Source organism: Henckelia pumila, chromosome 1 (genome assembly GCF_033568475.1).
Source record: "Henckelia pumila isolate YLH828 chromosome 1, ASM3356847v2, whole genome shotgun sequence".
NCBI lineage: Eukaryota > Viridiplantae > Streptophyta > Magnoliopsida > Lamiales > Gesneriaceae > Henckelia > Henckelia pumila.
In genome coordinates, this window is record NC_133120.1 from 97693135 (window position 1) to 97707792 (window position 14658).

At 40.2% G+C, this 14658-nt stretch overlaps 2 protein-coding genes across 15 annotated transcripts; one reads left to right on the forward strand and one right to left on the reverse strand.

Annotated features, from left to right (window-relative positions):
• The first annotated feature begins 6582 nt into the window (after nt 1-6582).
• LOC140874291 (uncharacterized) lies at nt 6583-12087 on the forward strand. Of its 14 annotated transcripts, none has more exons than XM_073277565.1 (6): nt 6586-6718; nt 7295-9279; nt 9950-10016; nt 10496-10984; nt 11159-11395; nt 11904-12087. In XM_073277565.1, the coding sequence occupies exon 2, from the start codon at nt 7321-7323 to the stop codon at nt 8833-8835; it is 1515 nt and encodes a 504-aa protein (XP_073133666.1). In that variant the 5' UTR covers nt 6586-6718; nt 7295-7320; the 3' UTR covers nt 8836-9279; nt 9950-10016; nt 10496-10984; nt 11159-11395; nt 11904-12087. The 14 variants fall into 14 exon arrangements, with proteins under 14 accessions (XP_073133715.1, XP_073133666.1, XP_073133713.1 ...); XM_073277612.1 differs by lacking the exon at nt 11904-12087 and having other exon boundaries at nt 7295-7390; nt 7468-9279; nt 11159-11890; XM_073277586.1 differs by lacking the exon at nt 11904-12087 and having other exon boundaries at nt 10496-10777; nt 10870-10984; nt 11159-11889.
• Nucleotides 12088-12223: 136 nt separating this feature from the next.
• LOC140874287 (uncharacterized) lies at nt 12224-14376 on the reverse strand. Its single transcript, XM_073277561.1, has 2 exons — nt 12915-14376; nt 12224-12682 (listed from the first exon to the last, which is right to left on the reverse strand). The coding sequence occupies exons 1-2, from the start codon at nt 14304-14306 to the stop codon at nt 12362-12364; spliced, it is 1713 nt and encodes a 570-aa protein (XP_073133662.1). The 5' UTR covers nt 14307-14376; the 3' UTR covers nt 12224-12361.
• Between the last annotated feature and the right edge of the window lie 282 nt (nt 14377-14658).

Consider the following 14658-nt stretch of genomic DNA (forward strand, 5'->3'; position numbering starts at 1 on the left):
CGAAATTGAGCAAATGTGAATTCTGGCTTGATCGGGTAGTATTTCTTGGTCATGTGATTTCCAGTGAAGGAATATTTGTTGATCCAAGTAAGATAGAAGCAGTGCTGAACTGGTCTCGTCCGACGACGGTTGCTAAGATTCGTAGTTTCTTGGGTCTAGCGGGTTATTACCGTCGGTTCATCGAGAATTTTTCACAGTTGGCCAGGCCTTTGACACAGCTTACACGAAAAGATGTTGCCTTCATATGGTCCTCGGATTGTGAGGAGTCATTTCACGAGCTGCGTAGATGTCTTACTACTGCACCTGTGCTAGCTCTACCTTCTGGATCAGGAGGTTATGTTGTCTATACTGATGCCTCTGGTCAGGGGTTGGGATGTGTTCTGACACAGCATGGACATATTATTGCCTATGCTTCTCGACAGTTGAAGACACATGAGAATAATTATCCAGTACATGATCTCGAGTTAGCCGCCATTGTATTTGCACTCAAGATTTGGAGGCATTATCTTTATGGCGAGAAATTTGAGATATTCACGGATCACAAGAGTTTGAAGTATTTATTCACTCAGGCGGAGTTGAATATGCGACAGAGACGCTGGATGGATCTTTTGAAGGATTATGATTGTGAAATCAAATATCATCCAGGTTCTGCTAATCTTACTGCTGATGCCTTGAGTCGGCAGGTGAGATTTTCTGCACTTCAGACTAGTGAAGTATCTCATATGATTCAAGAGTACTGTTCATTGAGTTTTACGCTCAAGCACAAGAAAGGGAGAAATGAGATTCGATTGTATACTATTCTATCTGAGCCAACATTGTATTCTCGGATCAGAGATGCTCAGATATCTGATGTTAAGACTCAGCATTTGGCACGTCTAGCCAATGGAGTTAATACATCTCGATTCCATTATTAGGCAGATGGTTTATTATGCTTATCGAATCGAGTGGTTGTACCTGATGTTGCGGAGCTCAGGAACAATATTTTTTCTCAAGCTCACATGAGTCGATTATCTATTCATCCTGGAAGTATGAAAATATATAAGGACTTGCGAACTAGATTCTGGTGAAAAGGGATGAAGCGGAGTGTATATCAATTTGTTTCAAGATGTTTGATTTGTCAACAGGTCAAGGCTGAACACCGACGACCAGGTGGATTACTGCAGAATCTTGAGATTCCTGAATGGAAGTGGGAGCACGTAACTATGAATTTTGTCACCCACTTTCCTATGACTTCACGTCAGTGTGATGCTATCTGGGTCGTTGTTAACCGTTTGACGAAATCAGCACATTTTATTTCTTACAACCGGGAGTATTCTTATGATCGCATGACACACTTATATGTCCAGGAGATAGTGCGATTGCATGGAATTCCAGTGAGCATAGTCAGTGATAGAGACCCGCGATTTACCTCACGTTTCTGGGGTAGTTTTCAGCAGGCGTTGGGTACCACTCTGAGTTTAAGTACTACATATCATCCGAAGACTGACGGGCAGTCAGAACGGACGATTCGTACATTGGAGGATATGCTACGTTCTTCTGTCATGGACTTTGGCTTATCTTGGCAGGATCAGTTACCTTTGATCGAATTTTTCTACAATAACAGTTATCATCGTAGTATTGATATGGCACCTTTCGAGACATTGTATGATCGACGGTGTCGTACTCCATTATTCTGGGATGAAATAGGAGAACGACAAGTCGAGGGTCCTGAGTTGGTGCAGCAGATTGTAGACAAGGTAGATTTGATCAAGCAGAGGATCAAAACTACTCAAGATAGACAAGCCAGTTGTGCTAATATTCATCGCAGGTCATTGCAGTTTGAGCCTGGTGAATATGTGTTCTTGCGAGTATCACCTTTCAGGAAGGTGATGAGATTCGGTGTGAAAGGCAAGTTGTCACCTCGTTTCATTGGACCTTTCCAGATACTGGAGAAGATTGGAGATGTTGCTTATCGTTTGGTGTTACCGCCATCTCTTTCCAGTATACATAATGTTTTTCATGTGTCGTTACTTCGACAGTACATAGCTGATGAATCTCATATTATCCAGCATACTGATATTCAGCTAGAACCAAATCTGTCTTTTGTTGAACGACCACTCCATATCCTAGACATGAAGGAGAAAATTCTTCGGAACAAGACTATACCACTTGTGATGGTACAGTGGCAGCGCCGAGGCATTGAAGAAGCAACTTGGGAAACCGAGAGCCGTATGCAAGCAAAATATCCTGAGTTGTTTGCTTTATACTTTTGATTGCCATGTAAAGATGTAATTACAGTTGTTGTAATAAAACATGGTTTAATGTTTCATATTGTTATCTTGATTGGTCTTTAGATTTTATTTCACGGACGAAATATCTAAAGGTGGGGAGAATGTAGTAACCCAGAGTTTATTTTAAGATAATAATATGTTAAACATGATTAAAGGTTACTAATTAAACAAATCAGAGCACAAGTCAGGATCAAAAACACATGACATGAGAATGAGCTAGGGTTGATGGATTTGACCATGGGCTCGGGTCGGTCATGAGTGGCTCGGGTCGGTCATGATTGAGTGGTTAGGGCTCAGTCATGTGTATGTATTTGGCTCGGGTATGGAGCTTGGATTGACCTCGGGTCTTCCTTTATGGGCTCAGTCGGGCATGATGGGAACCAAAGGAGGGTTCGGCTATTAGGGGTTCATCCAAGAAATGACATGGCTCGGGTCGGGACTTGGGTGCTCAAGAAAATGGAGGGCTTGGACTTAAGATCTCGGCCAAGAGAATGTGTAGCTCGGGTCGGGTCTAGGAGTTCAAGAAAGTGTTGTGCAAGGCCAAGGTAGTGTTCGGTCATGGGAAGAGCACATTGTGTTCAGGTCGGGAATGAACACTTGTCAATCAAAATCAGAGCATGTACAAGCCTGAACCCTCAAGGACAGGCAGGCAGGTGTGTGGACGCTTGCATATGTGACTGCTGGTGCCTAAGCATGAGCTGTCAAAAATGGTAGTGACTCAGCTCAAGCATTTAATATGTGGCGTGCATATAGGAGCTCGGACATCTCGACCTCAGCTTGAGAATCCCGAACACCCCAGATGTTTGTCTATAAATAGGAGCTGGAGGTTCAGTTATTTTCATACCACTTCTATCTCACTTCATATTTTTGCTCGAGAAAGAGTAGCTCGGGAGCTTGGGAAGGAAGAGCTTCGGGGTCAGACCAAGAGAGCAGGTCGGGTCGGGCTTGAGACCAGGTCGGGTCGGGAGTTGACCTAGGACAACTAGGGGTTGTCTTTTTCCAGCTTAGTTCAGACTTCGGTGTTAGGTACATACACATTGACTGAGATTGCCAGCGAGTATACATGTTTATATGTTGCATTTATTTGAAATTATTATGTGGCATTATGTATGTTTTACCGCTTTCTATATTCATATATCATGTGCACATACACGTTGAGCTTATACCTTGTTATACCTGATTATAGAGCCGCTCAGCTCTATACTCGATAGTCTGTCATTGAGAGTACCGCGACGGCGGGAACATGTATGTCTAACTACTCTGGTGTACTAGACGAGTTTGGTTGCACCCAGAGGTTGATCCGTGCGGTGGCAACACTCATGTGGCGCCGGTACTGAGCATGTTTTCAGATGACCCTTTACCAGTCATCATGTTGCATGCATCATACATATATGTTTACTCATGTCTATGTACTGGGCGTTAGCGCTCACGTCCTACTTGTTATCTTGGACACCCATTCCACAGGGCAGGTCGCAGGATGGACGGAGCCGATAGTTCGAGGCAGAACTAAGGAGCCGGAGCTTTTCAGGGGATTTTATACAACAGGATTTGCTTAGCTGTATAATGGTTACTTTTAAGTTCTTCGATATGGTTGTATCACTACAGATTTAAGCCTGGATATGTTTTCCTAAGCTGTTATGTAAATTATGGATTATGTTTCCGCACGTTTTTACTCTGTTAAGAATTTTGCTGTATTAAGTTTAATGCATACTATTAGTTGTCAGTTAGTAGGTGATTCCATGCAGGGTCACTACATAACAATGTCAATCCTAAGGATGTAAAGCTTTGGTATGAATTTGGAGCCTTGGCCTCAGTTTATACAACGTCACCAAGCTTCCCGGAGATATCACAGTTATCCAAATGGATTCAGGAAGCAGTCCAAGAAACATGGGCAAATAACGACCATTTGTCCAGAGGAGATGTGCTTGAATTATATTTCTTTAGTTCAACTCCAGAACCAACAGGGAAAGGATCACACGAACCCTTTCATTCTATCAAGCTAAGGAGACCTGACATGAATAATCAATGATTCATTAAGGACCCTATTCCTGAGAAAATACCATTAGTGTCCACTTTTGGAGAAAATAAAATCTCAACCAGAAGGGCATGGGGTATTTGGGTTTGTCTTACCGAGATGAACAAGGTCAAGTTTTCGTTCAAATTTTATCAGAATTCTGTGAACGGATCATTCCTGTTAAACACAATGACAGGAAAAACTACGGCTTTTGCGGAAGAACTCTTCGAAAAGAAGAGAAAATTTTTATGGAACAACAAGCTGCCAGGGAGTAAAGAGACTCGCCGAAAATTTTGTAACATGGCTCATATCGGAAGATGGTCAGAGAACATCTGCCCGGAGTGTCCCAACCAGAAGGAGCCAGAATTCGAAAAAAACTTCAGACCCCGAACGGATCGAAAAGATTTTTTTGAGACAAGCAAAGGTGGACAAGGACCACCAAAGATGCGTTTTCACAGGGGCCTACTTCAAAACAAAAAATGCTCCGACAACAATAAAGCAGGCATGTGAGGAGAATAAAACCAAAAGAAAGTGGCAGGCATGTGATTCCTCCACTAGTAAAAGATACCATCAATAATGGCATAAAAAAATACAAGACAGCTGCCTCCTCCACTAGTAAAAGATGCCATCAATAATGACATAAAGAAATAGAAGATAGCTGTAAGATTTCCTGAAGTTTCTCGGTGAAACGAGTGGAACCTCAGCTATAAATACAAGCGTTCAAGGAAGTTGAAGATATCGATCATTCCCTTCAGTTTTCTTACAAATAAATTGTTGTAATATTTCTCTCTCTACTGTATTAAGTTTTCTTTATGTATTACAAGAACAAGACTACTATGAGTAGCTAAACAAGTTGTCTTCTCCTCTTCAAAGGAGTTGATTTATGTAATAATATCATGTCAGAATAATTTCTTTAAAGCCTCTTGTTCTTTAATGCTCATATTTTATAATTAAATTTATATACCATACGCCTTAAGGTAGAAAATGAATTAAGGCTGTGCTGGGTGTCGTTGAAGGAGCTTGTGCAGAAACCATCTGTTGCGACTGCATGGTTGGAGTGTGAGGAGCACTTCGTAAAACTCGGCAGGTATGACCCGACGACATTTTGGTCAAAGAGGTATTTAAATTTATTTCATCTTACGGAAGCATGTTGGACCCTAATTCGGAGTATATCGGCTGGAAACCTTGCGTAACTGATAGTCTTGCATGGCCGGGACTGGTTCGATAGGTTAACAATGCCACGTACAAAGGATTAGTTGCTAAATAATATTTAATTCAAAAATGGGGACCACTAGGGAGTTGAAATAAAGAAAATTGTGGTTAGGGAGTTAAGATAAAATTTAAATCATTTACCCTTATTGGAACCATTGTGGCAGCAATCAAACGATTCTTGGATCAACACATCAACATATCGTTGAGTATATGCGAACATCGAATATGGTGGTGCATTCACTTAGGCTTTTTGTTATTTCTTTCTCCTCTCTCTTTGTTTGGATGTAGAGGGATTTTTTTTCTGGTTAGTAATCAAGGGGAAAATTGTTTTTTTGGTCCTGTATATTTGTCACCTTGCGATTTCGATCCTTTATATTTTTAGATTTCAGTTTTAGTCCGCTATCTTTTTTTTGTTGCAATTTTAGTCATTTTTCCGATGTGACGCTGATGTGTCACAAATGCAGTGCTGATGTGGGGCTGACGTGTACAGTGCCACGTAAGCATTTTCGAAGAAAACAGACTGAAATTGCAAAAAATAAGAACATATAGGACTAAAACTGAAATATAAAAACATAGATGACCGAAATCGCAAAGTGACAAACATATAAGACCAAAATTGCAGTTTTCCCGTAATCAAGTGTTGTAATTAAGAATATTGTTCTTCAATGATAAAACTACTGAGTTTTTACTTGTTAAAAAAAAGAGAAAAAAAGTTTCATTGATAAGAGAATTAATATCGTGCCATATACGTACTTTATATTATAATGGATAATTTTTAAACTAAATACACAAACAAAAACATCTCAAAAAATAATAATATAGTGTTTGAGATTGCTTCTGAGAAAAATATTTGAACTTTTTTCATCACAAAATTTCATCAATGTCACTGTGCTTAGGGGGTGGATTGAATTTTAACTTCTTGTTTGAAAATGTGTCTAAAATGGGTCAGCTCGTGCGAATTGCCGGGGGAGATGGGCCCAGATTGGGCCGCAGGTAAAATTCCATAAATTAAAAATTATCGAAAACCCAAAAAGGCCGAAATTAGACGGGCCTTGATTTTCTTTTCTCTCAAAGCCCTGATGATTATTTGTCCCTTCTATGCGACTAGCCGTCGCCCGCTTTTGCCTCTCTGTCGGTCTCTGCACCACAGCGCACCAGTCACCACACGCCGCCGGCTTGCCGCTTGCACCTCCGGGAGAGTTTATCAATCATTTCCTCGGCGGTATGTACACTCTATTTTATTTTGAATTGTTTTTATCATTAGTACTATTATCCCAGAAATGATGGAAGGTTATTTGAAGGGAAAATATGAATTTATGGATTTGGGTTGACGACAAAAACGTTTTTCTTAACCCTTTCTTGGATGGCAACAAATGAGATAGTTAGCACCAAGTTGATGAATGGTCCTAAAGACAACTCCCTAGAAAAGTTCCCGAATCTCGTACTGGGATTTGTACTAAACCAAATTTGAACGTTCAACCTTGAACCAATGCTAAGTGTTAAATGATAATCAGAATGAGATTTGTACTAAACCATTTTTGAACGTTCAATCTTGAACCAGTACTAAGTATTAAATGAGAATCGGAATGGGATTTGTACTAAATGATTTGATCGAAGGGTGCGCCTTTGGCTGAACTTGAACTGATGAGCTCTGCATTCAGTTCTGAACAGAATCTTATTGGTCGCTGTTGCAAGGGTTTTTTTTTTCTGTTTTTTAAGTGGCCAGCTTGCTTGGCATATTTTGCTCTAGTTTTATTTTTTCATTGCCTTAATGTATCTTTGTTCTTCAATATTTAAGTTTTTTGAGGTGGAAAAGGTCATGTTATGTACTGGGTCTTCCGTTCCATGTCTCTGAAGTCTATTTCAGCAAAAAAGAGGGATATTTTTGTCAGAGGTTCTCACTTGGGCAACCATTTCACTAGTCCAGTTGCTGAAGATATTATTTTTAAAGCTGTTTGTGTGAATGTACAGCGGAAGAAATGGAATTTTGTGGACCAGTTGTCTTCAACACTAACAAATTCCTTGATCTACCGCGTTTTCCGAAAGTTTCAGAGATCTCCAAATCTAGTTTTAGAGTTCCACCAGAGAATAAGAGTAGGTGAATGCCTTCTGGATTCCTTAGGCTCTTGTTGTGTTCTGATTCATGCGATGGTGGATCGTAGGAACTTTGATGATGCATTATGTTTGATGAAAAAATTGATGATATCAAAAGGTTATTCGCCTTTGGAGATTGCGGAAGCATTGGTCAATAGTTATGATTCTTGTTTTTCAAGTGGTGCAGTTTTTGATGCATTGGTTAGGACTTGTACAGAAATTGGGTCGACAGAGGATGCATATGTTGTGATTGAGAAATTGAGAACAAGAGGCTATTGGATTTCAATCCATGCATGGAACAATTTTTTGAACCATCTCCTGAAGATTGACGAAGTTGGTAGATTTTGGATAGTATACAATGAAATGATGTCATATGGATATTGTGAAAATTTGAATACATTGAATCTTATAATCTATGCTTATTGTATAGAAGGTGAAATTTCTAACGCGTTCGCAGTGTTATATAGGATGTTGAAAAGTGGGATTTTGCCAAATGTCATCAGTTTTAATATGCTAATTGATGGGGCTTGTAGGTCTTCTGACCTCACTTTAGCACATGAACTTGTAAAGAAAATGAGTGATATGTCCAGCGGTTGTGTATGCCCTAATGTAGTTAGTTACAATTGTCTCATCAATGGTTATTGCAAGTTGGGTAAGATGGATTGCGCCAAAGAAATTCTAGTTGAAATGGTCAAGATGGAAGTGACTCCTAATGTTAGGACCTATGCTACCATGGTCGATGGGTACGCGAGGCACGGGTATTTGGAGGCGGCTTTCAGTATGTGTGATATTATGGTCGAAAGAGGTCTGATGCTTGATTCAGTGATATATAATTCACTAATACATTGGATATATGTACAAGGTTATACCAGTGTAGCTTCTCTTTTGTTATCCAATATGATGGAAAGTTACATATCTCCTGATCATTTCACCCATTCTATCGTTGCAAAAGAACTTTGCCGGAATGGTCATGTTACCGAGGCTCTGAAATTTCATGGCTGGGCTCTAGACAAGAACCTTGTGAAAGATAGCTTCCCCTACAATATTCTCATCAATTATCTTTGCGGAAGCAACGATATATCAGGAGCCAAACAGCTTCTATGCTCCATGTTTGTTCGGGGATTCATCCCCAACCTTGTGACATATGCTACCATGATTGATGGATACTGTAAGGCAGGTTGCATGGGAATTGCTGTTAACAAATTTCCTGACATGGTAGAAAGGGAGAAGGATTCAGATGATTAATGTAAAGAAGGATTGTAGATGTTGCAAGATTTTTGGTTGATAAATGTTGAAGGATGAATAAGCTTGATGTGATGAGTTTCATTGTTTTTGAACAGATACTACAGAAAGACATAGAGTTGTTTAGCGTGCCTACAAGCATGATAAAGAGAGACTTCTTGATTATTGATTAACAAGATTACTTTTAACATCAGGATAGGCTTCGTGAACAATATTGGGTTGTGTCATCAATCAATGGAACTTCTGAGAATTATGGTTGCTGAGGTTATGAATTTGGATTTTTTCACCTACACAACCTTGCTGCCAAACCTTGATGAGGTTAGCATGCTGAGGATATTACCAAATTTTGTGAATACATGGGGCCCAAGGGAGTCATCCTGGCTTGTCAAGCTTATGACATCATTTTAAATCTACTCGTTGAAGAGATGCTGACTGAGGATAATGCTGGTAAGCAAAATATGTTTTACCTTTTATGGTTTTGCATGCTGTTTATTGTCGATGGAGTTGTAAGTTCTCCTCAAAATCATGTCATTTGTCTGTCTAAATAGATCGTTTGGTTTTGTTAATTGTGAACACAACAATGATTTTAATATTTATTATTTCTGTTTAACAGGACACATTATTGCTTATGATTAATTTGTCATAGGGCATATCACCTATCTTAAAGGAAAGGAAGAACTATAAGCACATTATATGTCTCATTCTCTGTCTTGGGATTATCAGAATTGTACCACATGGTTTTTGTATCTTATGTTGTGAATATGCTACAAACCATCATATAAATAAATCATGGAATTGTAAAACCCTGCCTCACGTGACCAATGCTTTGGTTTTTGACCTTTTAGGCTGTCTCTATTTGTAATGCATATGATATCAAGATTCATGAGTTATGTATATACCAAATTTCAAAAGAGTGTGTATGTAATATTTTAGAGGGCTACAGGTTATTGATGAAGTTATCATATGCCAACACATCACGCATAGAAGAGTCCATCGATAGTCTTTTATTTTATTCAAAAAACTTTTAGAACATCTGACTGACAAAATATCTTCTATGAAATGTTAGAGGCTTGTGTAATGGATCTTCATCTCATTTCTTTGATTTGCATGTACCTAGTTCCCGTGGATTTGACTGTGGGAATACTTGTTTACCTTTTCCAAAAGAGGATCAGGCTTGAGTTCTGGTAAAATTTTCTTTCTAATGTTGAAATAGAACATTATCTTAATTGTTATTATCTATTCCATGTCGCTACAGCTGCATTTACAACTGCGATTTATGAGGAATCCAAGGGTGAAGATGGTTTTCTCTACTTTCTAGATTGAGAAAAACTAATTTCCGTTATACGAAGTGCATTGATGATTGATTCTTGAACTTCTTGTGTTTTAAGTTACTACTACCTTGTGAACTGCTTCTGAATGTTTTTCTATAAGTTTGTGGTTTGTCTGTGTTTTTTTCCCAGGATTCTTAATATAGACCATGTCAAAATCTATGTTGTTACTTTCCAAATTTTTTTTAAAAATAATAATTTTATTTAAACAGTAAACAAATCTGATCTAGGATATCTGAGCAGTAGTTACCAATATGTCCATATTTAACATTCTCACCAAAATCATAGAGAAGGAATCAATGATAATACACTATCTTCTTTTTGCTAAACGTCAGGTGGAAGAAGGTTTCTTTTGGAACTTATTTTTGACCCACTTCAAACTCATTGAAGTTCCACTCTTGACCTTCTGGGCACCTGCCATGGCTGCGGCTTTGGCTTTACCTAACCCGTTGGAGGAGGCCTCTTTTTTCTCGTTTTCCACGTCCTCCTTGGATTTGTCATCTTCTCCAATGGCACCAATTCCGCCCGCTCCCCATTGATCTGCCCAGCTTGGCCCATCGGCAGCCATTTTTGTTGTCTGGTTTAAACTGTTGTGCATATAAAGTTAATCAATAAATGTTGTGACTTACGCATCTGTATACACACCTTGTACGTTTTGCTTCTTGGTTAATATTGATAGCAAAGTAACATAGATGTCCTGATGATACAGAAATTCAGAGCATGGATCGAGGAGAAGCTCCCCCCCACACACACCTTCAAGGATGAGCAAAAGCTCGGCTACACAGAAACAAGCCTCCCAACCGATTTAATTCAGATTCTGTTCGGTATGTTCAGTGATTTGGTTTATTTTTTCCCGGAAAATGTCGTTTATATTGGTCTGTTTTCATTTTGAAAAGCGATCAAATCTAACTGATCAAACATTGTAAAATTTGATATTCTTAAAGTTTTTAGAGACTTATATTTGATTTGATTTGATAATATGTTAAACATGATGTTAGAGCCTGGAGAGAATGATAAAAACCGAAAGAAATACGTTGGAAAATTCAAAATTGTGAAATCAACATGAAACTCGAAGCATCAATAACTTGAAAACACGCAAGATAAAAGAGGAGATGGAGTACAGTACCTTGTTCCTGTTAAGTAGAGAGAGAGAGATATTTGAGGCTGTCAATGAAGAAACAGAGGATTATTTGATCTCTATGCTGAATCAAGAAAGAATGGGTTGCTGCATGTGGGTAGGCTGTCCCTTTAACCATGACTAATACCTTGTTTTTTTTTTATTTTTCATTTTGTAATAAAAAAAACATATGCCAACTCATTGCTGTCCCTGGAAGCAATGTTTGGTTCTTACTTCTATTTCTTTAATTGATGGATGTTCAGCCCGCTTACATAATCAACTTTGTTGTGCAGTAACTGAGTTGGGACTCTTTTCAAGTGGTGTTTTTGGACTTACTTGATTTTAATAATTTGCTTAGGTCACTCTCTTGGCTCTTGTTTATTTAGAACACATCAGAATGTTGTTGAGTTTGTTTAATAAGTGTTGAGAAAAGATTTACAACCAAGTGATAATTTCTTTTATCCAATGTGGTACACCAGCTCCTCACCCACTTCAGCCGCCCAACCCACTACTTAAATGGTTGGAGACACGTGTATTGCAAATTTGTAATGACACAGCTTTTAAATGCACGAAATATATATTATGTAATTTGCATCTCTTTTTTCAAATTATAATAATGTTTTCAGGTCGGATTTCGGATTGATTCTGCCATCATTCGAAGCTTCAATATCTGCCACAAGGAAAAATTGGAGATTCAAGCTCCACAATTCATCTAGATGTGATTGCTCAATGTACTTTTATTCTATCTATGTCATAAATATTCCAAGATTGTGGTATGGCCAAGTCTCCCAATGGTTCTTGTTGTTCCATATATGGATTTCCTAATTTCAATATTGAATAAAAATCAGAACTTCAGATGTAGCCCAGTATTTTTACAAAAATCAACAATTTACTCTAAAGGGTAAACTCTCTCAAGATCTTTTTTCTGCTACCACGACATCATATAGCTTTAAACTAGTTGGAGAGTAGGAAAACTGGCCTCCAAAATTAGCATGCTGACAAACAATAAAACCATCAAAATCAACCTCATGGTAATATTAACTCATTAAGAGTTGGTTTCTTGAAAATGCATTGCTTAATATAATCATTTAGTTCTCCTGCTGGACTTGGACTTCTTCATCTTCCTATTCTTCTCATCAAAGCTACTCCAACTGTATCCACTCGGAATAGCAAACGGATTGATCACGTGCTCGCCCCCGCTGGCTTGCTGACGGCTCCCACTCCTCGATAGCCATGATGAGAAGTGGCTACTCGTTCTCTCCGCCTCCCCGCCTCCTCCACGACCAGCAACGGAAAACTGCCTAGGACTCGAAGGAGGGGTGTAGAAATGCTCTATTGGCTGTAGCTCAACGAATTTTGTGAATGTGATCACCACCTTCACTGTGGGAACCACAGGGATTGCTACCTGTTCATGTGAAATTAGATGAGATAATCTAGATTGAAGCTTGGGGGGCCTAAAGTGTAATTAAACTGGGCCCGATGGGATACTTCCACGTCTAATGCAAAAGTAAAAAATGTTTCTTGTGAATTTGAATGCATTAAAAGATGGAATTAAAGCAAAGCAAAGTAGCAAACATCGATCAAACAAAAGCGTTTCACGGAATTTGAAAAAGCGAATTACCCATTCTGCCCCTTACCTTTACTGGAAACGTCCCAGGAGGAAACGTCGCCGTTAGGACCTCCCTCATCCGCCGTACGGCCTTCACTTTATGGGCCAAGATGTCCAGCAACGGCAGCAGCTCCTCCGTCTTCAGTGGGAACTGCTCCGTCAGCCAGAACGTCGGCCGGAGATTCTTCGCGTACTCCTTCTCCTTGGTGTCTGGCGGCACCACCACCCTGTCAACCGCTGAAGGCGGAGGAGCTCTCCTCCTCGAATCGATAGGGATTATGTCCACGCTTTTTCTCGACACCGTTACGAATTCTCTTTCCTCTCTCACGAAACTGCTGTGTCTCCGCTGCCTGTCGTTCGATACACTGAATCTTGGATTCTCGGCGACGATGAAACCATCGTCGGACTCCTCGTCGATCTCCAATGGCAAAACGCACGTGGGCCCGAACGGGTCTTCTCTAATTTCTCCCGGATATACTTTACGTGACCGGAAAGTGAAAATGACGTTGTGCATTTCGTAGACCCTTGCCTTCCACTCTCCTACGTTTTCAGTCTTTTCTTGGCGTCTCCAATTCGTTCGGGCGATTAATTCGGCTTTCGTAACGTCCATTCCGGGACGATAGACGCTGGTCTGATTACAGAAATTAGAAATGTCGGAGTCAGATAATGGGTTCCCGGCGTTCTCAAAAGCGTCGTAGATTTTCTTATCGTCGTGATTGAGGATGAAGAGGGAGCCTTGTGGGATATCGTGTGCACCGTCGTAACTATCGTTGAGGAAAAGAAAGCTTTGATTAGCTCGTTGGATTTTCAGACCGTCGTACCCCGCAAGTGAAGTATCGGCCCGTAAATTTCCTTCCCGCTTCCAGATTTTGTACGTGTCGGATGGAGCAATTTTCCCGACGAAGGGAACGATGGAACTCTCGAAGTGGAATGAAATTTCCATGTAGAAATCACGCATGCGGCGGAGAGCGGCGACGACACTGGGTAGACGACGGCGCCACTTGGACCAGGCGGCGAAGTGGTGCCTCTGAACTAGAACCGAGACAATCTCCGTAGATCGGTGGAGGAGGGCCTCCTGAAGAGGGTTCCACCCCGCCGCATTCTGAAGCGAAATGTCAGCTCCGGCAGTGGCCAGCGCTCGAGCGGCGATGACGTCGTTTAAGCGGACGGCAAGGTGGAGTGGGGTTTCTCTCAAGCGGTTGTCGCGGCGGTCGATGGCGGAGGATATTTTATCAGCAAGACGTTCTTGGGAGACGGAATCGGGCTCGGTCCGGATGGTGGTTGGATCAGGCAGCCGGGGAATCGAAGAGAGGAGTTTGTTGAGGGTGGCGTGATCGCCTACCGCCACGGCGTAATGGACGGGGCTTCCGGCGTAATCTTGAGGCCGTATGACGGCGGCCGTCGCCGGAGACTTGGACATTTCAAGAATTTGCCGACGGCTAATATCAGCCGTTTTGTTATGTGAAAAATTTGTTGTGCTTGCTTCCAACACTGAGTTTTGTTTGTTTAAATGGAGACTAATTTGCCTTTTGACTATCCTTTCTTTACTATTTTCCCATTTTCAGTTTTTTCATTCAAATCATTCATATTAGTAAATAAAATTAATTAATGCTTTTCAAAAAACATAGAATATTAATGTACTAATATAAGCTCTTTAAATTTTCAAGAATTCCACAAAAACAAATTTTAAACCAAAAGGCGGAAAAAGAAGGAAGGTACGAGAGGGTACTTAATAAGGGGAGCGTTACCAAAAGGAATGTGAGGGTGTATAG